General features: G+C 33.5%; 6 protein-coding genes across 10 annotated transcripts in view; 1 reads left to right on the top strand and 5 right to left on the bottom strand.

The window, feature by feature from the left end:
* Positions 1-1,135: 1,135 nt before the first annotated feature.
* Positions 1,136-3,209, bottom strand: LOC18101581 (2-methylene-furan-3-one reductase). Its single transcript, XM_006379803.3, has 4 exons — positions 2,835-3,209; positions 2,152-2,475; positions 1,885-2,044; positions 1,136-1,615 (listed from the first exon to the last, which is right to left on the bottom strand). The coding sequence occupies exons 1-4, from the start codon at positions 3,051-3,053 to the stop codon at positions 1,350-1,352; spliced, it is 969 nt and encodes a 322-aa protein (XP_006379865.3). The 5' UTR covers positions 3,054-3,209; the 3' UTR covers positions 1,136-1,349.
* A 2,314-nt stretch (positions 3,210-5,523) lies between these two features.
* Positions 5,524-8,437, bottom strand: LOC7473447 (DNA-directed RNA polymerase V subunit 7). The gene is made up of 2 exons (XM_002312532.4): positions 8,271-8,437; positions 5,524-6,339 (listed from the first exon to the last, which is right to left on the bottom strand). Exon 2 carries the CDS (start codon positions 6,313-6,315, stop codon positions 5,785-5,787), a length of 531 nt encoding a protein of 176 aa, XP_002312568.2. The 5' UTR covers positions 6,316-6,339; positions 8,271-8,437; the 3' UTR covers positions 5,524-5,784.
* Positions 8,438-13,053: 4,616 nt separating this feature from the next.
* On the top strand, positions 13,054-15,833 carry LOC7473448 (transcription factor bHLH92). 5 transcript variants are annotated; one of them, XM_052454853.1, is made up of 6 exons: positions 13,054-13,223; positions 13,667-13,752; positions 13,880-13,931; positions 14,290-14,671; positions 14,814-15,104; positions 15,551-15,833. In XM_052454853.1, the coding sequence occupies exons 4-6, from the start codon at positions 14,342-14,344 to the stop codon at positions 15,596-15,598; spliced, it is 669 nt and encodes a 222-aa protein (XP_052310813.1). In that variant the 5' UTR covers positions 13,054-13,223; positions 13,667-13,752; positions 13,880-13,931; positions 14,290-14,341; the 3' UTR covers positions 15,599-15,833. The 5 variants fall into 5 exon arrangements, with proteins under 5 accessions (XP_052310813.1, XP_024462138.2, XP_024462140.2 ...); XM_024606370.2 differs by having other exon boundaries at positions 13,670-13,752; positions 14,264-14,671; XM_024606372.2 differs by having other exon boundaries at positions 13,670-13,752; positions 14,322-14,671.
* A 580-nt stretch (positions 15,834-16,413) lies between these two features.
* On the bottom strand, positions 16,414-17,362 carry LOC7467528 (40S ribosomal protein S15). The gene is made up of 2 exons (XM_052455121.1): positions 17,335-17,362; positions 16,414-16,999 (listed from the first exon to the last, which is right to left on the bottom strand). Exons 1-2 carry the CDS (start codon positions 17,360-17,362, stop codon positions 16,752-16,754), a joined length of 276 nt encoding a protein of 91 aa, XP_052311081.1. The 3' UTR covers positions 16,414-16,751.
* Positions 17,363-19,063: 1,701 nt separating this feature from the next.
* On the bottom strand, positions 19,064-24,631 carry LOC7473449 (calmodulin calcium-dependent NAD kinase). The gene is made up of 9 exons (XM_002312534.4): positions 24,464-24,631; positions 24,170-24,367; positions 23,821-24,044; positions 23,651-23,712; positions 22,600-22,812; positions 21,311-21,440; positions 20,846-21,186; positions 20,549-20,693; positions 19,064-19,384 (listed from the first exon to the last, which is right to left on the bottom strand). Exons 1-9 carry the CDS (start codon positions 24,471-24,473, stop codon positions 19,151-19,153), a joined length of 1,557 nt encoding a protein of 518 aa, XP_002312570.4. The 5' UTR covers positions 24,474-24,631; the 3' UTR covers positions 19,064-19,150.
* A 2,544-nt stretch (positions 24,632-27,175) lies between these two features.
* The window catches only part of LOC7473452 (uncharacterized), a 31,309-nt gene continuing 31,031 nt past the window's right edge, over positions 27,176-27,453 (bottom strand). The window contains exon 8 of the mRNA XM_052455176.1: positions 27,176-27,401. The gene's annotated coding sequence lies outside the window, so the exon portion shown is untranslated. The remainder of the gene's footprint in view (positions 27,402-27,453) is intronic.

Consider the following 27,453-nt stretch of genomic DNA (forward strand, 5'->3'; position numbering starts at 1 on the left):
ATATTAGTAATGATAATAATAATAATGATGAGAATACTAATTGTTATAATAATAATGGTGATAATTCATCATTAAATGTTATATTCGATGAGAATTGAGTTTTGTTGCTTTTTCAAGGATGGTATTTTTTTATCTAATATCCAGGATTACTAATTCGAATGGCTTGACGTTCTCTTTTATTTTTTGTCTTATGTTTTTTTAATTTTATCGTTCAACATTTATTTTTGAAAATATAAAAAGATCATTGAAGTTTTCTTTAAATTTGTTAAATAAAAAAATTTACATCGAGTTAGCTCTTGAAGATTTATCATTTATAGAGTTTATAACATTGTAAAAAAATAATTTATACTTTTAATAAAAAAAAATTAAAAAGAAATAATTTGGCATGCAGTGAAACACAAGCAAATAAACTAGTAGTTTCCTACATAGTCTCAGGCTGACTGTATCATGTTTAGTCATGATTTTTCATGATATATCTGATTGCGCAGAATTGATGCTGGAATACAGCACCAATACTCATCACATTATGTCCTTTTTAAGTCCTACGAGACATTAGCCTGATCCTGTAAAATCAAGGTCTAGTTTGCGACTCTGTGAGCATCTTTATGTTCAAGCTACATTTTCTTTTAAGACATGAAATGAATTCACCACCTACTCAGAGCACCAGTATTTCTACTGGCATGATAAAACTCTTGTAGCCAAGATCTAGATGGATTTGTGAAAAAGTTGATGGTTTAGGGTCGCTCATTTTATAACTAGTGGAATGCCATCAATTAGCCACTGCACCAAAATTCTCTAGTCACGTTGAACCTTCTTTGAATTTCTGGGGTCTTTGAAGCCTCTCTTTTGGAGGTGCCCTGCCCCAATCAACCCAATACGAGCTACTGTATTCGAGTAGCTTGATCAATCATCCAGCCATTCAATCATTCCACATATTGTGCTAACCCTAGCGAGCTAATATTCCTTTGGCATCCCAACAAGTTTATAGCCACATCATAGCCCAGAAGTTAAAGGATACAGTGAGGATAAGTTAATCCACCCATAGACGAGCAGTCAGCTACGTTCTCTTCATGTTCTGGTACATAAGACATAGGAAGATTAAGATGAACTGAAGAAAAAATCCAAGGCTAATGGGTGAGACTAAAATCATTAGAATCTCTACGTTCTTAAAGAGATGCTTGAAGAAATACATTACATAAGCAATTATTACTTCATGCAGTCATAATCCATAAGCACACTGCAGGACCTTAATTATACAGTCAATCCACCAGTATCCCCCATACATTGAGGATAAACGATTTATTTGTGCATATATATATATATATATATGTATATATCATCTTCAGGAATCATGGGATCGGATAAATGACCACTTTTCCAACAGCTCTGCTGGTTTCAAGATAGGAAAATGCCTCTGCAGTTTGAGAAAATGGGAATGGACCCTTGGGATCTAGCACCGGCTTCACCTTTCCACTCTCCAAGTAAGGCTTCAGTTTGTCCAAGACAGAGCCATTAGAAGTGAGCACGAATATCAAAGCCGGGGGAGTTATAGGACCAACTATTGTCACAACACTTCCATCTTCTTTCACTGCCTTGACTGCCCTGTCACACTGCCCTGTTTTTTGTTTTGAATATTGAACGCCAACCATTAGTGTCATGGTGGTTTAGAATAAATCTTAAGCATTAGCAGTTTAGAATACACCCAGTAATAAAACTCGCATATGCCTAGAGTACCAGTGGTAATATTTAACAAACAGAACTCACTACAGTTCATTCATGCAAATCGCGAGTAAATGGGCATGCCAGAAAATATCGAAGTATTTAATAAGTATAGAAGTGCAGCAAGAAAGAAGTTAGAAGTCAATAATGGATCTAGAATCATACCAACTGCATCATATACTACATCAAACTTCTCTGGCAGGTCCTCAAAGTTTTCCTTGGTGTAATCAATAGCCAAATCTGCTCCTAAGCTTTTCAGCAACTCCAATTTTGATGTGCTAGAGGTGGCTGCTACTGTAGATGCACCAAAAACATGCTTTGCTAGCTGTCTCAAAACGAAAAGAAAACATCAAGGAAGAAACCCAACTTGGAAAATCAAAGGGCGGACAGAAGATGATAAAATTTTTATCTATATAGAATTAGAAAGGCTACCTGAATTATTTGGGTACCAACTCCACCAGCACCTCCTAAAACAAGGATAGATTTGCCCGCAGAGAACCCAGTTCTTTCAAGACCTTCATGAGCGGTTTCAATGACAAGGGGCAGGCTGGCTGCTTCAGCAAAACTCAGATTTTTGGGCTTAAGAGCCACTAGATTCTCTTCAACAGCAGTGTACTCGGCTAAAGAGCCAAATCGTTTGGGGTGGTCCAGAGCCTTCTCATTGATGTCTCCGTATACTTCATCTCCTACCTTCAGCCTTTTAACTTGGCTTCCAACCTTAACCACCACACCAGCCACATCATAGCCCGGAACAGTCTGCAAATTCAGAGACAAAAACAAAATCAGAAGTCCTTGAAAGAAGTGTCTCATCTTCAATTTGCGAAACTATCTCAATAATTCATTATCCCTGGACCATTTAAAATTCTTCAAAACATATAGAGCATCAAACATGGCCAGCAATCATCTTCGAGTCCTAGTTTGTGCGAGGACTTGAAAGTCAGAGGCCATGCATGGCAATCTTATAACAAAAGCCAAAGATGTAGAACTAAGATTGCAACACGCAAAATTTTCTTACAGGCGCGAATATTCTAAAGTAGAAGACCCAAGAAAGAACAAACAAGCATATATAGCACTATAGCAGGAAATTAATTAAGAGTCAGAAGAGTTCTCCTTACCGGCACAGGAGAGTCACTGACTTTGAACATGCCAAGCATCCTTTTAGCATCAACTGGATTAATGGATGCAGCAACAACCTTGATCAGAACCTGATCTTCTTTCACTTGAGGAACTGTAACGTTCGAGTCTAATTTTAAGACATTGGAAACGTTCCCATATTCACCATAGACCCAAGCCTTCATTTTAGACGGAATGGAAGTACTCGATGGGATCTCCATGGTTACTGAGGAATGTGGATTCTACACTAAAAAAGGCCTCAACTACTACTACTCTTCGTTTTTCTTTTTTCACAAAGGAGAAACTCAACCCTTGAAACTTTTGAAGTCATATGAGGTACAAAACCACTGATGGCCTGCACCACTCTTTGCTTGTGTACGAATTCGGGAGTGTTTTGAAGTCTTTAAAACTACGGTAATATTTTTTTATTTTTAAAAAAATTATTTAAAACACTTAAAAAAAATAATTTAAAAAAAAATAAATAAATAAAATTTAAGATTTTTAAATAGTGTAAATATAATAATTATCTTTTTTGTTCATATACACTTTAATGTTAAAAAATCATTTAGTAAGGATAATTTTTTTTTAATATATTTAATTTATAATTATTTTAATAATTTAATATAATTTAGTTGATTTAAAAATAATTCGAACAAATCTTAATCAACTCAATATTAAATAATAAAACTAAAACAATTCATTTAAAAATAACTAAAAACCAAAAAAATATTATTACAATAAATAGTATTTTATAAAGTTTTGATATCTTTACAAAATATATAAAAATAGTGTTTTTATAAGAGAAATTGTATTTTAGCAAAAACAAATTAAAGCATGAAAAACAAGTATTGAAAAAATAAATTAATATTTTATTTTTTATTTTTAACTTTGATGCCCTTGCCAATTATAAACCATTGAGATGAATGGTGAATTTTTTTGCGGTAGAAACTAATGATGAGATTTGTGGTAGGTGAACGTCAAAATGTATATAGACTGTTTTTTGGTTCAAGTTCAATGCTCCGGTTTGGTTGGGGTGAACCCTGCTCTCTATTAGCGTGACGTGATCACATGCCACGTTAAACTACGACTTGTCAACGATGTTTTGGCATTCAATTTATCCACTGTCTCTTGCCAGCCGAGAAATTCAACTAGATAATTTCCTGATATATGCTGCGGGTTAGTTTTTTTAAAAAATAAAAAATAAAAAATATTTAGATATTATTAATATATTTTTTAGTAAAAAATATTAATTATATGGTGTTAATTTGATGTGATTTAGTGAACTATATAAATTTAAAAATAACTTTACGTAATTTGATTAAAATAATTAAAATAATATTTTTTAAAAATATTAAAATGATAATATATTAAATCGTCTTGATTTACTCAAATTAATTAACATTAATTTACTAAATTTTTAGTTAAATTTTAAAAATAATTGAATTTAAATAAATAAAAAAACCCTTAAACCAAATTTAAAAGGCGAAAACACTGCAAAGAAATGACAGCTATTTTTTAAGTAAATTTTAATAATCAATCAGTGATCCAATTTTCAACATCTGATTAATTACTGGGAGCAGTCTTTCGTAGCTGCATCACGCTGACGCTTGCATGGTGTCATTCCCCAGTTTCCTCAGCTTGGGGAGGACAGGAGGGAGCCTTGAATGATTTCAAATATTTTAAACTAATTAACCTCGATTATTTTATTTTAAGTAAATTAACTTTTAGCTTGTATGGATTTTAATTATACTGTTTATTAGTTCTGTTTACTAATAAAATTATGTAATGTTTTGATTATTTTTTATTTTTACTTCTATTTTTTAATATTTGTATGTTTTCCTTTGTTTAATTTCTTGAGTTATGTTTTTAATGTTTATTTGGATTGAAGTAATTCTACTAACGACACAACATAACTTAAATAGATATTTTTTTTCAATATGGTATTAGAATTAGTAATCCTACCACTCTCATAAAAAAAAGTTTTATGAGATTTTATTATGTTGGTATCAAAGATGGATAGCAGGAGCAAAATAATATAAATATATAACTAAATATTCAAAAATCCTAAAAATTATAAGTTTTTAATACAAAATTCAAAAATTCACATCTTGTTATAAATTTATCTCAATGAAGTGCCTTTTATTCGCTCAATGGTCTGCACATAATGCACGCTTCAAATTTATCTAGGCCATCTGCTCTAAAGCATATTACAAAAAACCAGCAGCTGCGTTAGCATTCCTGGAAATAAGTATGACACTACAGTTTGGCATGGTCAACAAAGTCTCTTTGATTTCTGCAATTTGAGCTTCCACTTCCCAATAGCGAGTGCATTAGTTGTCGCGCAAATACTTTAACCACCATGCTGGAGTCAGACTCGATATCGATCCCTCTTGCTCTTAGCCCTTAAGTGCAACAGCCTCTTTTAGCGCAGTCACTTCTGCTGCCAGTGCTGAATTGCAGCAAGTCTCTGTCTGTCCATCAACAATGCGACCTATGTAGTCTCTGCCGATCACAAAATATCTGAGAGTAGTTGTAAGGCAACTAAGCCAATATAGCTGATGGTTTTAAACTACAAAAAAGCTTTGAATATTATCATAGAACCTGCCAACAACTGAGTTTCAGTTCTCAATCTCCCATCACAAACCGTCAGTTCAAGACAATATAAAAGCTAGAACTGGTACACCGTACACAAGCACACCAACTAAAGATGAGATGTCCTAAAATCAGGATATAATATCTGTAAACATCTGCAACAGAAGGAAACACGAAGTTGCTCAACTTATAGTCTAGCAATCACTGGAGTTGCAAGAACTCAAAGATGACAGTCACAAAAGGAAGTAGAGTGGCACAAGAATATACAACACCATAAACAACCAACAAGCTGGCAGTTATGCCAATCTGATAAAAAGATTTCAGAAGATATGTATCTTCAGCCGAGTGCAGATGAGACCTTTAAGACACCGGTCCAAGATAATCGCCCTCTAAACTGACCAAAGCCTGGAATTCCCTCTCTGCCTCTAGCCACTTTGTTCCAAGCACAACAAAACGAACCACCACATCCTTTTCAATCTTTGATGTCTTGTCATTCAAGAATACTGGATTCTCTCCAGGCACATAGCGGTAATCAGGCATTTTCATACAAGAGAGGTAGATATTCTCAATTGGCCCACATCTCAAGAGAACCCCATGCTTAAGCACCTTGTGAACAATCCCGTCTAAGATCTCCCCCCTGAAAATCTTGAAGGTGATACCACTGAAGACAACAGGAAATAGCACATCCCCTGTGTGCTGCCTGACTTTTCCCTCCCCTATGCTCTCCAAAGTCGAGACAGCAAGATAGTATCCGAGATCTTTGGTGGCCCGTTTTTTTGCAAAGTCATCTAAAAGGCGGACAACAATTGACCTTTGGAGCATTAGTCCTTTGGCATCCAAGTTCTCAGCAGGTATTATGACATTCCAGGGCAACTGCACTTTGAGAAACATCTTTTTGCTGTCCACTTTTTTCACCTGTAATAAACCAAAAGGTGAGAAATAAATCAATTTCAGTTCCGATTTCAGAGTTTTACCAAGAATTTCTTTGGTGATGCAAATCAGCTATACAGAAGGGACTCTAGAGGTGCAAATTATAGATTAAGTAGCCAATCTAAGTACATTTTAAATCACAATGCACCCTACATAACCCAAACAATACAATAAGGACCAGTTATTCAACTAATACATCTTGATAATAACATGTCATGTTTTACCAACCTTAAGTGGCACCAACTAAAATGCTTAAGATACACTAACAAACAATAATGGAAAGAAGAAACCAAGTGCTTATGAGGACCTCCTAGCAGACTGACCATTGCAAACTCAACCACAGTGCCAAAAACTCATTACTTCTTGAATTAACTAGGTAGCCCAGATGCATTCTTTAGGTCCCCAAAGGTTTGCATGGATAATATTATTAATTAGAAGAAAATTTTAAAGAATTCTAACCACATGTACAGGTCAGCTGAGTAAGGACAAAATATGATCTAGAATAGAAACCACAAAAGACAGCAGCAGAATTGTTAAGCCCAGGACCTGAGAATGCAGCTGGAACTTGGGACCATGCATTCACAAAGGCATGCAGTGGATGAAGACGAGTTAAACAGCATTTTAGCACACAAAGGCCATTGGCAGACTTTAAACCAAGCAAACATTAACTATATCATCCTTTTCCCACACAATCAAACATCCCCGAGGTTTCAGAGGGGATGTTTTGCATTCATGTCAAGTATATTGCGTTGGAGTGATGAGGAGAATAAATATAACTCCTAGATTTTAAGGTGGAAATAAAACAAAGGAGAGAAATCACAGAGTAAGGATAGAGTTTGAAAGAACAGAGAGGGGACAACATTTAGCAATAACTCTAATCGTATTTTATTTCTGTTCAAGGATGCATATACCTAGAATACAAAACAACAAGAAGAAGAAACCACTGCACCAGTCAAAGGCGCAGAAAATATAGATGGTTGTCTAGTACAGTCCACAACGTACTGCAGAGAATATTAAATCTTAACTACAGCAGGTTCTCCTACATCAGACAGGAGTCTCGATTACCTAAACCTAGTGAAATAGATATTTGCAGTTCTTCCCTACAACTTAAGTTCTGTTATGAGCTAAACTTTCTATCACACTCAACTAAGATACTTCGAATGTTTCATACATGTATCATGTGTACTGTTAATATGCATCAGTCTTCTCTAGCACTACCAGAGACTGGTGAAGTGTTTCAAAATCATTTACACCTAGAACCCTGACATAGCATTATGTGTGACTCGATTTTAAATGCAAGCTTTCGATCTAAACCCAAATCAGGTGTTATGTTTTTTCCGTGATCCAAAACATAACCAAATGTTGATTAAGTTCTACAGACACATTCTTATTTGCTGATTTAGAAGGCCCAACATTGTATCATACTTGAAAAAAAATTGTAAGTCTTCCTGAAACCAAACAACTCCATCCATTTACGCATTTACACAATATCTAGTATTTAGAGTTCTCTCCTCTCTCCAATGCCACCAACAGATAATACCATGGCATGTTAAAATAAGAAAGCACAATTTGAATAATAGCCTCTAAACTCATTTCCATCAACTTTAATACAATATTTTCATAGCTAACAAAGTCCACATTAATAACCTCTTAACTTTTCTTGCTTTCTCCTCATGTTGAATAAAAACATACCCATCAACCGGCCTTTACCAAAAACCATTATGAAAAAGAACAGCTACTGACAACCAAGGAAAATTTTACAGACTTGAAAATAAACATGCTCTCGTATGACAAAAAGACGAAATCTTACTAGAATCAATAGAAACGGAAGAATTTAGAGGGGGGGGGGAACCAACTTTCGCGAAATAGGTGCGTTACAATAGACCAACATCAAAAGGGTTTCAATAATGGAGAACCTGAAATCGTTCGAGATGATGAAAGAACGCCCTTGTTGTTGATGACTCACTGAGGTGCGACTCGTTCTCCTCCTCGGTTCTCTCTTCCCAATTCGCAACGCCTCAGCTGGCACTTGTGCGTGACTGCCCATTTTTGCTTTCGTGCGGCTACTGACTGGATCCAATACAACCCTCTATTGTGTAGTTATGGTGACGGAGGATTTGTATTCAGTAGTGGCACGCCACGTGATTCGCTTTTTGTGACGATGATTTACTTTTTCCCTAAGACCCAACCGTTTTTATCCTGGCCATACAGTGTGTTTTTATATTTTAAAAAAAATAAAAAAATATTTTTTTATTTTAATTAATTTTTTATGTTTTTAAATTGTTTTAATATGTTAATGTAAAAAATAAATTTTTAAAAATAAAATAATATTATTTTAATATATTTTCAAATAAAAATTATTTTAAAAAATAATTGCTACCATAATATTAAATAAATTACCACATTATATTAATAAAAAATATATTTGAAATAAATTTAGTTTGGCATAAGCCAGATATTATAATTAGGTTTTTTTCTTGTTGGAAAGTAATAAAATAAAATTTTGAAAGGTAGAGAAATTATTAAAACGGCATCATGGCGCATTTATCAATTAAAATCACATGAAACATGTCATTAGCCATGATGGTCCTTATTGCAAAGGTGGATTTTGACCTATAAAAATCCTTGGTTTTGTTTGTCTACGCAGTTGGAAAATATTTTTAAATTTTTTTGAAATCTTTTAATTTTTTTGTTATAAATTAATATATTTTTAATATTTTCAGATCATTTTGATGTGCTGATATAAAAAATAATTTTTAAAATGTAAAAAAATATTATTTTAATGTGTTTTGGAATGAAAAGCACTTTGAAAAACAACTGTTACCACACTCTCAAACACCGTTTAAAATCCATAAGACTATAAGCACGAAATTTCTAGCGCCTAAAACCAATCCAGTTCTGTCCAAGGTTTCAACAATGATTCTGACATTACTGAGGACCTCACTTCACCGAACATACTAGTACCTCACTTCACCGAACATACTAGTGATCCACTCCAAAACAACTTTGGTAAAAAAGAATAAGGCCTCGAGATCGAACAACCAGCTTCCTCAAGAAATGCATCAAAACAATTCTTTCACGTAGTTAAACAGAGATTATCAATGAAAAAAGTTTTCAAGACAAAACCTGATTCAAATAATCTAATGAATGGGATAAGAATGTTTAAAACTATAATATTGATGGGTCATGGTTTCTCTAATCAGCCTCATTTAAGAGATAACGCAGGAAAGTCAAAACCCAAAATAGGGCTACCGGCTACGTCTTTTCAGGTGTACAGTCCCACGACTGGCCCTGGGCGCGACACGCCCAACTCTACATTAGGCGAGGACGCGTCTACGCCCAGTCTCATGTTGGGCCCGAGGGCGACGACGCCTAACTCTACGTGTCCGCGCCCCGTCCCACGACTTGACCCAGGTGCGTCCACGCCCAGTCCCATGCTGGGCTCGGGGGCGACCACGCCCAACTCTACGTTGGGCGCGGACGTGTCCACGCCCGGTCCCACGACTAGGCCTGGGTGCGTCCACGCCAAACTCTACGTTGGGCGAGGACGCGTCCATGCCTAGTTCCACGATTGGACCCGGGCGCGACCGTGCCCATCTCTATGTTGGGCGCGGACGCGTCGACGCCCAGCTATCTCTTGGGCTTGTGGCATGAATTAAGTCCAACATCCCTCAAATTGGGTGTGAAGCTGAAGGGTCACTCTACATTAAGCCCCCCATACCCTGAGCCTGAATTAATAATCATGATGCCCATTATAATACCATTAAATACGAACAAGTAGCTCATGCTTATATTAATTAGATGTGATGGCACGAACAATAAAATAATATTATTTTACTATTACAAGATTAAATCTCTACCCCTCCTACGTTATATGAAGCAAGTCAAGTCAGGTAATATAAAAAGAAAAAACCTTATACTGGGGAGGGAGATTCTGGGCTTCTTCCTCCTTAATCCTCCATCTTCTTCCTTCTACTCTTCTCTATCTTCATAAAAGCTCATTAATATCTCCATTAATGTCTTTTGCTACATAAAAAATACTTGGTACTGACTTGATTTTTGAAGGGTCCCCCATCAACACTCCCGGGGGACTTTGTGCAGATATTTATTCCAGAAATAGCTGATATTCCTCCAAAGAAAGATTTGTCCAAGAAAAAGTGGAGGTCATTGTAGGGTGATTTCAAGGTACCTGTAATTTTTACAATCTCATCAAATATGATACAAGTAGTTATTGATAAACTATGAATACCTAACCTACTTTTCATTAAACAAAAGAAGAAAGTAGCCATAGGACAGCACAGTGATAGCCAGCCATAGGCATCTTGCACCAAAGGTGGGTTGCTACAATGCTGGTGCTTCAAGCATAAACATAATGCTGGTGCCATTAGGCCACTGGAATTGAATCAAGTGAGTCCCATTTCACTATTTTACTCAATCCTAATGGCCATTGGCATCGTGCTGATGCTTTGATCATCAGCACTCTAGTCTCCCCCTGCATCAATAGAGTCTGCTCATTCCAACTCTTCTCAAATAACTGTCAACACATTCACCAAGAAAAGCAGATCTTATTATTATCCATAATAGCACACTTGAATTTCCACAGTTTATACATCATTGAAGCACATGATCCTGGCTTCTCTCGATCCAAATGAAATCCTTCTTCCAAATAACCTGACCCTCCATCTCCAAAACACCTTTGACTTGTAACCCAACAAGCATAAAGTATTCCTATTAATCCACATACACTTAACTTACTCAACAGCCTAACAGCAGTGAAAGATTATCTGAAAATGTTCAGCGAATTGAATTTGAAACAGAGTTCAAACCAAACACATGTCCATCTATCAGAAAATGTAGAAAAGGAAATTCCTTTTCTACATAGGACGTGATTTTTAACGGAATATATTTAATTAATGACGGAAGAACAATCAATGACGTGATTTTTTTGTCTTTTTAAAAAAAATATAATTATTGAAGAACAAAATACACCTTTTTTTCTGTCTTTTATCCCCTTAGTCCTTACATAGGACAGCTACGGAGATGAGGTATATCTTGGGACGTATGACAGTGAAACTGATGGTGATGATGATGATTTTGAAACAGAGAACAATTTGGTTCAGAATCTTCGTACAAATTTTCCATATGATGTCCCAAACCAGCTGTCCGGAAAATGACTCGTTTGTTTTCATATTATTTTATGTGTAAGTATTAAAAATAATATTTTAAAAAATATATATTATTTTAAAATAAAAAATATTTTAAAAAATATACAAATCAAGATAAAAACGAGCTATTAATCTTGCTAATCAATTGGCCAAGTGCGTCCTAGGAGATGAAAAATAAAAAGTTTGTTTCATGACCGGTCCTTACTGATATATTTTTTAAAGGGTATTTAATAACGTGGTAACAGTTATTTTTTTAAATTAATTTTTACTCGGAAATATATTAAAATAATATTTTTTTATTTTTTAAAAATTATTTTTACCATCAACATATTAAAATAATATAAAAATACCAAAAAATAATTAAAAATAAAAATAAAATAAAATCATTTTAATTTGTTTTCAAGAAAACCTTTGAAACAAAAAAAAAAACACACTAATCTTCGTGAAAGCTGACATTTAGTTTAGGAAAAAGCCACGATATGACAAACTATACGTTGATCCTTGAATTGTAAAATTGTGTAATTGAATCCTTATTTCATCAAATTAAAAAAAAAACAAGTAGATATCCCAAAAAAATAAAGGTGCGTGAGTTTTTCCCTTTTCTGTAATTTTATCTACTTAAGGGACCGTGCTGAAATTGTGTATCAAATATTAGGAATAAAAATGAAGATATAGTGAAAAGACGAGATAAGATGAGATTAAAAACAAAAAAATCAATGGTCAGGATTCATTGCGTCATAGAATTGTGTTGGAAATTTGGGTCACTGTATCCGTCAGTTCAAAGTTCTTGCCATATATTAAGTGGCTTGTTATTGCAGATAGATCGTGTTTTTTTGTAAAATATTAAATTTTTTAGTTTTAAATTATTTTTTTAAAATGTTTTTAAATTATATTGATATAATAAAATCAAAAATAAAATTAAATAATATATATTATTTTAATATATTTTTAAATAAAAACTGCTTTGAAAATTAACTCTTACCGAACTTCCAGACAATTAAATAGTATACGATGTTTAAGATACAATCTGTGTACCGTTGTTTAGCATGAGAAGTAAAAGAGCTGTTGCACAAATGGGAACACTCGAAAAATTTGTGTTAATCGAGGACTGTAAAAAAACAAATTGATTACATAATGTTATTGAGTACTCAATTACATAACTTGTAAAATTAGTTAAAAAACACGAAAATTAACCTAAATATTCATATTAATAATAAAAAAAAACTAATAATTACAACTTAAATATTATAAAATTTCTTTCTAAGAATTGTGTGATGAGAATTCCAATCCCAATATAATTTTTTGATATGTTGGAGTAAATATTAAGTGCGTTAATTTAAATATTAAAAAATAATTTTTATCCTTCTCTCCAACATCTCCTTAACCTTACTCGGCAAGTCCTTTTCAGATGTGAAACTCATCCACACAAAAAAAAAAAAAAACACCAAAAAAGAAAAACTGAAAGGCGAGGAGAGAGTTCATGGAAACGACATCGTTTGTTCGGGACCCTGCACTCGCACATAAATACCTGTTTCGATGAACGAAAATTGCGAAACTTGACACTCAAGAGAAAAAATTAATAATAAGAACGGAGAATATGCAGAAGCACCAGCATGGTGCTCCCGTGTCTACCAAGATTTCCTTCCTCGATTGCATCGATCTTTCCACCCCTGATATCCAGCAATCCTTTTCCCTTACAAACAGGTAATTTAAAATAATCTCTTTCTTTTTAATTTCTCCCTGATAATTAATTAATTCTGTTTTGATTCTATAAAATGGTTTTGTTTAGAGTAGGCGTGTTTGGATTGTGGATTTTTTTTCTTTTTACGTGAAAAACCATGGAATAAGCCAATAATTCATGGAGGAGGCATTAACGCAGAGTAAGAAATTTTCTGAATTGCCATTAAGTGCGAAAATAAAGGTTTTATTTAAGGGATGAGAAGCATAGACGTTATATTCCTGTTTTGGATGAGCTTTTAGATCCTGATAATCAACTTCATGGTTGGTTTCTTTTCATTTAAATTTTTTTCCTTTTTAATTCCAAAATTGTTACCTTTTCTTTTGTTTTATGAATTTACCGACAATAAAATGGAAGCAGTGATTGATTGTTTGTTTGTTTGTTTGTTTTTGGATATATTATATGGTAGTAGGAGACTATAAGGAGAGGGGTATTACATTGGAATTGAAGTCCCCGAAGATGATCCTGAAGCTCCCAGTGTCTGGTCTGCCGATGGTATTTCAATTCTTTTTTTTCTTTTTAATCCACTAATTTTTATTGAAAAGATTTTTCTTGGTGTTTTTAGAAGAAAAAAAATGGGTTGTTATTAGCAATTTCCTTTTTTTGGTGGTTGGTGTCTCAGATATTTTGCCTGGTTTGAGGCGGGCTACGTAGAAGTTTCATCAACAACCACTGTAAGTTCTTGCAAACATATTTGAAAGTATTAAGGATATTTGTGAGTCACAGTTATTTATTCATGACATGAAGTGCGATGTAAACCCTACACATGCACATGATTACATGTCATGCAAGGACATTGGGTATTAGACATTTATTGCCTTCAAATTCAGAACAGAGCCCATTTATCGTTTGGACTTTTCATATGATACGAAAATGGCCCCTAAAAGAAGCTAAGCCAACCACAAAATTTACTCAACAGAAATCGCCATGACCTGAACAACAAAACTGACCAATTGCTAAATGTGCCTCATTTGCAATTACCCTGCGTTTTGAACACAAAATCCAGTTTAAGGAGACAGTTATCTATAGCAGTTGGAAACTGAAGTTTGAACTTCCTGGCAAAGGGCAAGGGAGAGGACTGGAGATGGATCATTTCTTTCAACAGCAATTCCTGCAAGGTGATGTCTTCTGCTATGCGAATGGTCCTGTAAATCAAAGTGCTTTTGTGCCATATATATGCAGACCTTGGGGTGGAAGCGAAGTTGGGGTAGGGAGTTCTTCTATGGGGGTATATCCTACTAACATGAACAGAAGAATGATAGAATTCATGAGGAGAAGTTTCACGGTAAAGATTGAAACTCAAGAACCTGATAGCAAACGATGTTATCGTCATAAGATGAGTGAGAGATTGAGGAGACAGAGGGAGAGAAATGGTTACTTGGCTCTGCATTCTTTGTTACCCCATGACACCAAGGTTAGTTATCAATAACTTGAGTGCTAATTAATCACCATTCACTGGTGTTTATTATGCATTGCAGGTATATATGGTAGTTGCTTTTAGTTATTAATCAAAATGGTTATTTTATCAATTTCTTTTGTGTGATCTTGATTTGCAGAAAGATAAGAACTCGATTATGCTAATGGCAGCAAAGAAGATTCAAGAGCTGGAGATGTACAAGGAGATGTTGAAGAGGAGAAATGATGAGATTGAAGAGAGATTGGCAGCAAGTGGAATCAGAAATGTTGAGAGTACAAAGATTAGAATTGAAGTAGCCAATCCAACATCAGGGGTGGATCCTATGATAGATGTTCTCAAGTGCTTGAAGAGTTTGGGAACAAAAACCAGAAGCATTCAATCACAGTTTTCTGATCAGGAACTTGTGGCAGTAATGGAAATTGAAACTAAGGTATTCCCACCACTCGTTATCTCTTGTTACTTTCCAACAATGGTCTTTTTAACTGGGCAAATTTTGATGCAGCATATCACGCATGGTATACTTGTGCTTGTTATTATCACTTTAGTGCTTAGTAATAAATAGCAGCTGCAGCCTATTAGTCTCGACAGAGAGAATTGGAAACAAAGACACCATTTTTCACGATCCGTCAGTATTTACTTCGTTGTATCTATTTCAGGCATAGCAGCCAAAACGCACTAAAACGAGTTATCTTTGGCCACAAACTTGTTCTATTTTTCATCCATGGAATGGAAGGGTCAATTTCAACTTTCTCCTCTTGCTGATGCTGGCCTTGTGAACATAAAAACATAGACATGATAAAATATGCACGATTATAATATATATATATATACACACACCTTTTATTGATGCTAATTGTGTGTTTCAAATGTTGCCAGATTGAAGCTGCTGAGATAGAAAATGCGGTGAAAAGGACACTAGCATGATATTGACAAGAATTCCCACGCCGTTTCCTGGAAGGTTAGATAGAAGCCAAAGGAGAAAACCAAAACAAACGTGATCGTAACACCAGTCAGCTTGACTGTACAGTTTCGACAGATTGTAAAGTAATTGAGGTTAACAACGTTGAATATCACTGACTGGTTAGCTTCTCGATGGTTGAATTGTCTTTGAACTTTGATTGACTAAAATAAAAGCTTGAAAGACTTTTATTTGCGGCTAGGCAAGCGTTGTATTATGTTTAATTTATTATACTATTATCCATGATCAAAGGAAGGTTCAATAAAAAGACCAGTTGAGCAGTCGGCCATTTTCAAACCTGTTAAGTTAGGCCAGGACACCTTGCATTTCCTCTGGAAAGCAGTGATCTGTGTACCTCCCCTTTCAGAAATTAATAAACAAGGAAAGCGGCAAATGTCATTCTTTTTTCTTACTTAGGAAGTGATACGAGGATTTATCATAGTTAGCTGAGTGCCAGAAGCCCAGAGCACCCGTAATCCTATTAGGCTTCATCAACATAGCTTCTTTTTTAAGACATTTTATCAAAGCTGGCATAATAACAAAGAGTCTGGGAATTGACTTTTAACTTTATATTATAATTCAGAGGTTATTTTCATGAATAATTTATGACAAAAATAACTTTAAATTAGAGGTGTATATGACAAAAAAGACTCGTGACAAAGAAGGAGACATGACAGGCTAGGACTGGGTCGGAAAAGCCAGCACAATTCTGAGAACAGACAAGAGAAGCTACGATCAAGTCAAATAAGCCAGCAAGGAGATATTCCAATCTCAGAAGCTTGCAAACACTAAAAAGACCGTGTCTTTTCAGTTTATCTTATCAAAGAATGAAAGGTCACAAAAAACTGAAAAGATATGGCGCAGCTTACCAGACATCTAAAACAACATAGTAAAAGTGGAAGCAGAAAATCCAAAAACATGTTTAAGCTAATATAAAATATTATAATAAACCATCCTGAATCATCTCTCTAACCCGGATAAATGAGTGAAATTCTTTAGAATTATAAATGGAAACACAAAATGACACCATTAATCAACTAAATCGACAAAAATTTGACCACCTCAGATGTCATCAAAAGATAGGAAAGAACTGGAGTATCCTAGCTGCTGCAGAACATCTCACTTGAGAGGAATGAACCTAGAGGAATGGGTAGCACCAATACCAGGCCTACCATGCTTGACAGGCTTGTATGAGATTGAGAACTCGGCAAGATAATGCCCAATCATTTCAGGCTTGATTTCAACCTGATTGAATGTCTTGCCATTGTACACTCCAATGATGCTTCCAATCATTTCAGGTACAATGATCATGTTTCTTAAGTGTGTTCGGACTGGTTCCGGCTTCTCGCCAGCAGGGCCTCCCTTTTCTGTACCAAAACATTAAAAAAGAAATAAATCTCAAATTTATACAATCAGAAATCAATGAAAAGTTATCAAACAAACCCGATCAAGTGAACTATAGATGGACATATGAGCCCCATCAATTGATTTGAGTTTAAATAAGACTTCATACACCTAAAGTTTTCTATTATAAATGGTACAGTGGATAGAGCATTTGGAAACAAACATTTTAACACGCAACATATGATTAAGGCCTAATAGGACGATTGCTCTAAATCATAAGGGAGCTTGAAAAACAATATGCCTCTAAAAAGCCCCAATTAAGACTGGAAAACACTCTCAAGGTAAGTGGGATTAAGACCTTGTTCGTTTCTTAGACTAGAAACCATTTTTCTCACTTTTTCATGTTTGGTGGACTTCAGCGAAGTGGTTTCTCGTCAAAGAAAAAAATTAGACTTTTGAAAAGAAAAGTGTTTTTCTTTTTTTATTTTCAGATAATACTTTCCAAAACACCTCTCCTCTCATAACACCTCTCTTTCAATATGAAAATATATTTTATCTAAAAAAAACCCATCAAAATATTCTTATATCTATTTACCATTAACTAATTTGACCTTTTCAATGTGAAAAAAAATATTTTAAGGTTTTAAAAATGAAAAAAAATATTAATAGATTTTACGTAAAAATATATTTAATAAGGTTATATGTCAATAATATTATATTTAAAATATTTATATTATTTGTATAATTACAATTTATAAAATAAAATTTGCATGAATATATGATATAATAAGATTCTACATCGACCATGGTGTGTCAAATGAATCATTTACATCCACGTTCCAAATCCTTCAGCGTGATTTTTTATTAGTTATTTAAAGCTAACCTCTCCGGCTACAAAACTAACTATAAACCACGTTAAAATCTAGTTAACCTAATTAAATGTTTACTTGTTGTTCAGGTCTTATTTAGCGTTATGGTCTAATTATAATTTTTTTAAAAGTTATTTTTTTTATTTTAATACATTAATACAAAAAATAAATTTTAAAAAATAAAAAATATATTTTAAAAAGCAATATTTATCACATTTTCAAACAAAAATTCAAGCTTCCCAATTATCTCTAGCCTACAAGATATTTCACTATTCATTGGAATAGTTGGGGTAAGGTGATATTTTCATTGTAATATAATTGTCTTTTATAAATTATATGGAGTTAGATTGATTTTTTTTATTGTGCGTTAAAATTATTAATTTAACCATATGATGAAAAAAATATATTGTCTATTACTCAAGGTTGTTTTTGTCTTCTCATTTTTTTTAAACACTGTAGCTACTTTGATGCCTTTTGAGGCAAAATCAACATATCTCTCTCACAAGTTATTTTTTCCTCATTTTACATTGGTTTTATTGTGAATTTTAATGTTACTTGTGGACATTACTGTAATTGACATGTATTGAATATTATTTGAAATAAAAAAACTTGTCAAGGCGTGCATAGTAAGCGCCAACATTTGGACGACCCCTATGTTGTTCGAGCAATGCATGTGGGATCGTCCAGCCATGAAACGCCACCTTTCAAGTTGGTGTTTAGAAGGTCTCGACACCTCCTATATGATGGGGTGGCACATGGCCTAGAAGTGCCTTTAGTTTGGCGTCGATATCTTTTTTTTTTTTTTTTCATGTTCCTTTTTCTCCCCTTCTCAAATTCAACGTAATTCCCTTCAAAAATTCAGACCAATTCCTTCAATTTCTTTTTCATTCTCATTTGGTCGATGTCATCTTGACTATTATTTTTTTTTACCATGTACAAGTCATTAAATTAAAAATATTTTTCAATCCCTCTCCTTTTATTTTTTAATTTTTCGGATTTGATCCTTATTTTTTATATTATTGTTTTTTATTTTCAATAAGCTATAAAATTATTATTTTTTCAATGTCACTCCTTTTTTATTTTATTTTTTTATCTTTCAAATTTTGGTTATCATTTTTTTAATTACTATTTATTTTGTTCGGATCATTTTTTAGTTTCGTTTTTACAATTTCATTATCCATGATTTTTTTTCCTATCAAATAAATATACTTTTAAAACTCATATAAACACAGGTTAAATTTCACGAAAAGAGTAAAATAATTCAAAGTTAATAGCGTAGCATCATCCATTTGGCAGAAAGCACAATCATGATTTTTCGATGTTTAGAATAGAGGTTTTGAGCTCCGATTGAACAGTGGGCCTGGAAGGATCCAAGACGATGTCTTTCCAAACAGAGCCCGGCTTGAAAATGGGGCTTGGGTCTGTGTAAAGCTCGTAGATGGACTCTGCATCAGCCCTCAAATTGCTTGCATTTGTCAAGCATTTGTACCCCTCTGGATCAATCAGGAGCTTGTTGTCCCCATCTTTCCATGCTATCAGCTGCATTCATTTTGTGCCAATCAGAAAGTCAGTGTATAAGAAAAATGCAGTCCCTACTTGTCTTTTGAATCGATACCAGTAAGGAAATCTACAGGCAAGAACTAAGATAACTGCTGCTACTTCTGAGCTATGAGGTCTGGAAGGTGGGGCTAATTTTCGTACATAATGCAGTGTGTTCGAGGTCCATTTCTTGTCGAGGCCTCGAGATACAGAATAGTGCATCCAGGGGACAACAATCTACTATTCCAAGCTTAAATTTATCAAAAATATACAGTGGTTGAAGGTTGAAATTATAATTGAAATTAAAGATAAATAAAAATAATTTAATGTGTTTAATAAAAAAATATTTTTTAAATTGAGATTATAAAATAATTAAAAATATATATATATATATATTAATATTAATAATTTTTAATTTAAATATTATAGATTTAATTATTATTATATTATTAAATAAATAATATTTTTATATTAAATTCTACAAATACTACTTCATCATATAATCTCTTTCTATCTAATTTATATAGTATCATTCAATAATATTAAATATTATTTTTTCAAGTAAAACATAATTAAAAAAAAATTAATTTTTTTTTTCAAATCCACTTCAAATGAAATAGTTAAAAACAAAATTTAGGCTGAATTCGGTCCTGCCGGACAGTGAAAAACATCTCCACTGTCTACACACGGTAGAAAGTCAATTAAATTCACTGAACAGTGTTGAGTGAATTAAATTCACTCTCCACTGTTTATTGTTACAAAAGTGAACAGCTATCGTATGGAGACAGAGAGAAGCAGCATGAAACTGCTATTTGCTGATCTGCGTTCAAAACACAAAACATGGTGGGTCGCTCCTGAAATAAATCACGTTTCCTTAATTACCAAACACTTGTTTTCTGAAATTTATTCCAAAAGTAGAAGCAACCCAAAAACCCTCGAAATCTATTGAAATAAATTAGACCCATCACCCATCTGTCAGTTCTAAGAAGTTAAGGGTAGTTGGCAAACTCTCTTCCCTAATCGATGTGTTGTTTTAGAGGTGCCATGCTTGACACACCCTGTCATGAAACTTGAGGCGCTGTGCATTTGTGTGTGCCAGTCATTTTGTGAAAGAAAACAAGCACGAGATGCATGCGGATAAGCCTGATGGAAGAGTCTACTTACACTAGGCGGTGCTCCCACTGAATTGGTGCAATAAAGCCTGGCATTATCAACAAGTTGGCAGTATCTTTCAAATGCGCTGGCGAATCTCTTGTGGGACTTTAACTGGGAATTCACCCTCACTGCCCTTCTTGTCGTTATGGCTCTCCTGTTCAAAATCCCAGAAAAACATACCCTCTTTCATTGCTACCATGTACCATATGACAATCAACGAGAATGATGTTGATTACTACATAGCTAGTTTTATGTTTAATTACCGGAAAGAAAAACCCACTAGTTTTATCATGTTTCGATTGTTACCTGATGCCCCTAACAACAGCTAGGTAGGGGTCACAGACAACTCCAACCAGCTCTATTCTGTATGGTTTCCTGCCAGTCAATTCTCCTTTCTCGTTGTTTAATCGCTGGTCTTCTTCCTCTTGCTCTACCTTTTCCCAGTAATTTTCATCGACGGTCCCATCCTCAGCAACCTGGTACCCTGGTCCCATTCGGTAACGACACGTGTGCACATTACGAGCCATGGCAATTGTTTGCTCCACAAAAGGCTCCCATGAAAGGGTGCCATCCATGATCACATCCCGTCCTTCATTCAGTGCAGTTACTAGGAGTGATGATGCAGCATCGGTTGATGATTGGTGCACCTATAACAGACAATAAGATTAATTGCAGAATGGGATTGATTTCAACTTTATGATCCTGGAATGTTCTGTTTTTTAAAGCTAAAAATCTCTACCCAGGTGGGAAAAAAGAGGGGTGGAGTATTACCAGTTCAGCAGTTTGAAGCATGTCATCGTGATGGCCCATGTAGCTAATGGCTCTGTAGATGACATCCGACTCTTTGAATGCATCAGCCTCTACCACAACCGCCTTTGCCTTTGCTCCTGACCAGAACGGTCTGCCCAATTATTGATCAGTGTCCCGTCAATTCACAATCACAATCACAATGCATGCGCTATTTGCCACTGCTAAACATCTTTACTCCCGGCCCCATTGTTTATCGAATTCCGTAAATTAAATTTTCTTTCGACAAGATATTTGGCATGTTAAAAGGGGTATTCTAGAATCCTAACAAGGCTTTATAACGGTTTCGGGAAAGTAACGAAAGTTCAAAAAATATATGAGAAATAAAACAATTTGAATAGTAATTTTAAATTACTATTAAAAATAGTGTTCGAATACAATCGTTATTATATAAAAATTAATTCAAAATTTTATATTCAATAATCAATAAATAAGATTTATAATTCAATAATCAAGAATAAACAAGTCATCATGAAACGTTGAAATTCCCTTTTCAATACAGTCAATATCATTAAAAAGATCTGGATGAAACAATTCTAACCACATATTTAGAAACCATCACATATAATTATAATTTATTAAAGGTTTTGTTTAGAGTTAGTTTAGGGTTAATTACGATCTCATTTGGTATTCTTCAAAGATGTAGTTAGAATCATCTCGTTAAGATATTTTTAATGATACCGAGTGTGTCAAAAACAGAGCTCCAGTATATCCCTAATGATCCATTCTTTCTTTTCTTTTCTTTTTCTTTATTTATTTTTTTCTCTTGCCACATTACCTTATCTTATCTTTCTTCCTTTCTTTTTATTATTGAATCTTAAATTTCATTTTTCGACCATCGCATTTTCATAAAATTCCAAGTTAATTTTTGTTTAGATTGTTTAATTTACAAAAGAAACATGTCTTGAAATATAACTAAACAACCTCTACAAAAACATATTTTAAAATACAATTATTATTTCAAATAGTAGTTGTATATAAAAATAATATTCTCAAACACAATTATATTTGTGCTATTTTTCAAATATTTTTTAATATATGTTATTTTTTCAATATTTTTAGCGTTATTTAAAAAAAAAAGACCATGTTGAAGCCCTATTACTCTCAAAGTCTTTCGTTTTTCTGGGTTGCTGATACCCTTCTTTCATGCATGTTATACATATTTCTATTTCTATATTTAAATTATGCAGATAATAGAAAAATCATGAAAGTTATTTTTAATGTTTACGAGGTAAAATTTGATAAATGCATACTCTTTGAGAATATCTTTGGTGACAGTGCTCTTGCCAGCCCCCATACCACCACCCATAAGCAGCAGCACCGGACTTCTCTCACTCAGTGCCACAGGCACCATGACCTCCGTACAATGTGATTCCCCCTGGCCGATTGCTTTCAATTCCTCAACTATAGTAGAAAATGCCCTTGTAACCTTCAAGTTCTTGGTCACCCTCTCAAATCTTTGTTTTCTGCCAAAACCCACAAAAATTAAAACCATGACGATAATATAAATGAAAAACCATTCGATTCCTGAAACCATAAAGTTTGGTGTGGTATAAATGAAAAACCACGGCACCTCTGGCCCTTCATAAAAGAGAAAAATGAGGCCAAGTGGAAGTGGGTGAATTGAAAAATAAAAAAATTAAAGTGCCTAGAAAATACATAATTAAAAAAATAATAATCTAATGTTATTTTTTTTATTATTAAACCTAAGTCGATTGAAGTAATTTCTATTCTAAAAAAAACAATTCTACTTAAAAAAAATTAAATAACAGGAGTCGTAATTATGAATTAGATCTGCTGGAGAAGCACTTCCCTAGCCACTCCTTCAATGAGTTACGACAGGCACGATAAGATCATTGTACTTCAAAGTTCAAACTTGTCAATAATGAAGAACATTCATTGTGTCGTGCAAAGCAGCACTACTTTATAAAATATAATATTTTATATTACATTATTATAATATCACATTTCAAGCTGTGCAAGGCATGGACGGGTTAAGTCAATAAGTAATATAATATTACAAGTCATTGTCATCAAACCCTGTCTGGGATTTGATCTAGTAAAGTCGTTGGTTGTGGCTGGGATGCATTCGGGTTAATTTAAAAATAATAAAAATAAAAATTATATTTAATATTTTAATATCTCATATTTTATGATTACCCATGTTATGTTACTTGACCCCGGATTACCCTGTCGAGCCGGGTTTTATGAATATGCTAAGAGGTAAAACAAACCTATAATTAATAATTACTGCATGTTAAAATCGTTTGAAAAATGTAAAAGAAATTGCAGAATGTGAATTACCTTGTGGCAGCCATTACAATGCCTTTGAGCTTTGGTTTCTTCACGGATTCAACATCTATAACCTGCCATCCATACAGAAAATTAGAGTAAAGAGCATAAGACAAGAACAGAAAATAAAAGGTACTGTTCCTTTTCTTTTTATTATTTGGTTCTGAAAATTGATGATAAACCTGACTGATAAACAGAGATGCTCTGCTCCAATGGAATGCGAAATAAGTGAGGATGCATTTTTCAAATTCCTCCATCAGCTTCACGTACAGAGATTCAAACTCAGGTAGATTAGCAAAAAAATCATAGATGTTATTCTCACACCCTTCAGATCTTTTCAGATAATCATAAGCCAATTTGCATAGCCGTGGACACTCATCTGCATCTACAAATCCCATCTGCCTAGCTACAAAGACCAGTACAGTGAAAAATGGGTAAAATTTCTTCTTTCTTGACTCTTGAGAAAAAAACATTATTTGTCTAGAAAAAGTAGTACAACTGAACAGTTTATAATTACTTAAATTAATTTACCAACATAATCGGAGAATCTTTCAAGATTTCCCAAACGGCCAGATTCTGTCCTGACTAAGCCTGGAATGATGTGCTGGTCTATTTTAGCCTTTGATTTTCTCCGATAGTAGAGAGTTGTGGCAGCAGTACTGATGAAACCCAGTAACGAAGCGGCAAGAACTCGTGTCAAAATGACCTTGGCATGGCCGCTATTATTATCTAAAAGAAAGGAAGGAACTTTCGTCAGAGCTTATTTTCTTACTAGAAAACGATCAGACAGAGAGATTACGCAGAGAAAGAAAAAAGAAGGCTTACCTGGCTGCATCTTGTTGAAGCTTAGAGGAGGCTTCACTGCAGATTTGAGATAGTTTGCCGGGCTTTAGATGATTTTACCGATTACAGATGGAGCTCATCTCATGATAAAACAAAGATGTGACTTTGTGGGCCTTCGTTTTCATGATAAAGGATGATAAATAAATTTTTAAATGCTTAGCGATTCCCACATGACAAAAAAAAAACATTTCTTTGATTTGATGCACATCCTTCCACGTTTTATTAATTAAAATAAAAGTTAAAATATATGGAATTTTTATTCTACATGTGTCTTTATTTGTTATGTATTGTAATAGTTAATCCACGATTTTATTCTTTAAAAATTCTTATTTAAATGTTTTTCAAGAGGTAAAACGGGTTTTTTTAGTTCATTTGTTAAATGACTTCGTTGCCCTTTAGTTAACAATGATTTATGGTTTTTTTTGGCATTTTGTATTTTTAGCTACAGTGTAATGATTCTATCACGATTCAATTTTTTTAAAGCTTGATTCTATGAAGTAATTTGTAATTGAAAAATATTTCTTTTTTGTTTTAATAATTATTGAGTTCAAAGGGGTAGGATGATGTTTTTGGAAAAAAAACATTAAAAGCTAACTCGTGAGCGTGTCAATTGCGTTCGGGCAATGTGTATGGTTACACATGGTGGTTAAAAACTTGATTTCATCGCATCATTAGATTTGTCTCAGCTTCATCTTCCTCCCTGTGCGACGCGTGTGCTTATTGGACCTCCAATGAGTCACCAACATCCTTTTCTTTTCTTTTCCTCTTGAAAAATTATTGGAATTGACATCTCGCTAGACCTCTGGACACTTGATCTTAGAGCATAGTCGAATCTAATAGAGTTGAGTCTGATACCTTACTAGACTTATTAGCGCTTGGGTTCCATGCGCAACCAAACCCAATAAAATTTATATTTAATATCTATTCATAGTTTCATATTCCTTAAGTATTTGAGGTGTAGGGTAAGGCCTTTCAAGGAAAAGGAATTTGTGTAAAATATGTTGATACCGAATATAATAAAAACAAAAAAGACCAATGTCATTTCACTGGGAGCGAGTTAGAGTAAGGGTCAGTATGCAAATAGAACAAAAATGAAGATATAATTGAACTTAAATAAATGGGTATAAAATGAAATAACCATATTGTTTAGGGGTTTAAAAACATATTGGGGGTGGGGGGCCTCGCCTACATAGATAATTAAATTAAGAGCTTGAGTGGTAAATGGATGTGATACATTTTGTTGGAATAACATTATGTACATTTATAATTGATGGCTATTTTAGGAAAGATCTCATATATTTTCATTTGGAATTTTTTTTTTTTGTGTTTTAAAAGTATTTTTTTAAAAAAATTAATTTTTAATTTTTTTTCTTGGTTTGAATTAATATTTTTTTGGTATTTTTAAATTATTTTGATACACTGATATCAAAAATAATTTTTTAAAAATAAAAAAATATTATTTTAATGCATTTCTGAGTAAAAAATATTTTAAATAGTAACCGCAACCACACTTCCAAATACCCTTTAAGTGGCCTATTTACCCGTGTAGTTCATATAAAAATCTAGCTATTTCATAAAAAGAAAATTAGCTAGAAGAAAATTTTGTTTTGTAAACAAAACAACTAATGTATATTTAAATAAATAAATCGGTAATACTTATAAATAAAATTCACAGGTTGGATTATATAACTCTAGTTTGATTTACAAACGAATTTATGTTGGCCTTATTTGTAAGAGAAAAATAAAAGTTACGACTGTTTGTTTATTTGCTAGTTTTTGAATAATTGAGAGGTGGTAGAGTTTTTTTAATCTAAAAATTTATTTCTAAATACATTTTCATCTAAAAATACATGATAAATATTCTTATCATGTTAATAAATTAATTTTTAACTCTAAACACTTCAAAAAGGGTCTAAAAAACAAAATCAAACTAGAATTTTTTTTTTTTTGAACTCAATCTATTTTTCCCAACAATATAAAATTTTGACATGTTGACATTAAGATTGATATTTGTTTTTTGTTGGAATGTGGTTAATTAATATTTTTCTCTTTTCCTCAACATTTATCGACGAGTTTCTCTTCTCTCTTAGATTCATGGATTGAAAGAAATAGAAAATAATTTTTTGAACCTAAACTAAGATTACAAAAGTTAAAGGGTCCAAATTAAAGAAGAAAGGAAAATAGGTGGGCTGAAAAATATATATATATATATTTTTTTTTTTTTTATTTTGCTGATTTTGAGACCGACGACGTGGTTTTCACATGATTTACGTTGTGGGTGGAGGGCTCCGTCCAGCTCATAATGATCTTTAATATTAAAAGCATATATAATTTTATATGCTTTTGAATAATCAATAATAATGGTGTGGTTGCGTTAGGATTCAACAACCACATATAAAATAATAATAAAAAAAATACACAGCTGGAAATCACTTTACACTATTCTAACTCTATCGCCAAAGCATCTCACATATTATTGCATCAACTTGGCATTAAAATATTCTTAATATTAACAGCTGATGTGTATGTTTCACTTTTACCTGCTGCTGTATTAATGGTAGAAATTATATCATGATGTTATTGGTCTGCAAATCACTGTCTTTTACACGACACTCACAGAGGTATTTGTCGTCACTGAGGGTAAACACATCATTTTATATATCAATCTTAATTATAAAAAAACACACACACAGAGACAATTAAAGAATCTATGGTTATATCAGCACAAATATGAAGGTAAGCTTTCTTTCCCTAGCCATTCCTCCATGCCAAACGTACTTGAAATTGGACGATGGTGTCATGTTTACGAGGGACAGATGAAAAGCAATAGAAATGGCAAATCAAAACTATATATGCAAAAGCTTACTCAAGCGCTTTGTTCTTCTCACTTTTTATGTATTTTTGCAAGCGACACCTGAATCTATATCTGCCTAAAACCGTAACATTTTCATCTCTTCAATTTTCAATCTTAA

This window comes from Populus trichocarpa, chromosome 8 (genome assembly GCF_000002775.5).
Source record: "Populus trichocarpa isolate Nisqually-1 chromosome 8, P.trichocarpa_v4.1, whole genome shotgun sequence".
In the NCBI taxonomy this organism is placed as follows: domain Eukaryota; kingdom Viridiplantae; phylum Streptophyta; class Magnoliopsida; order Malpighiales; family Salicaceae; genus Populus; species Populus trichocarpa.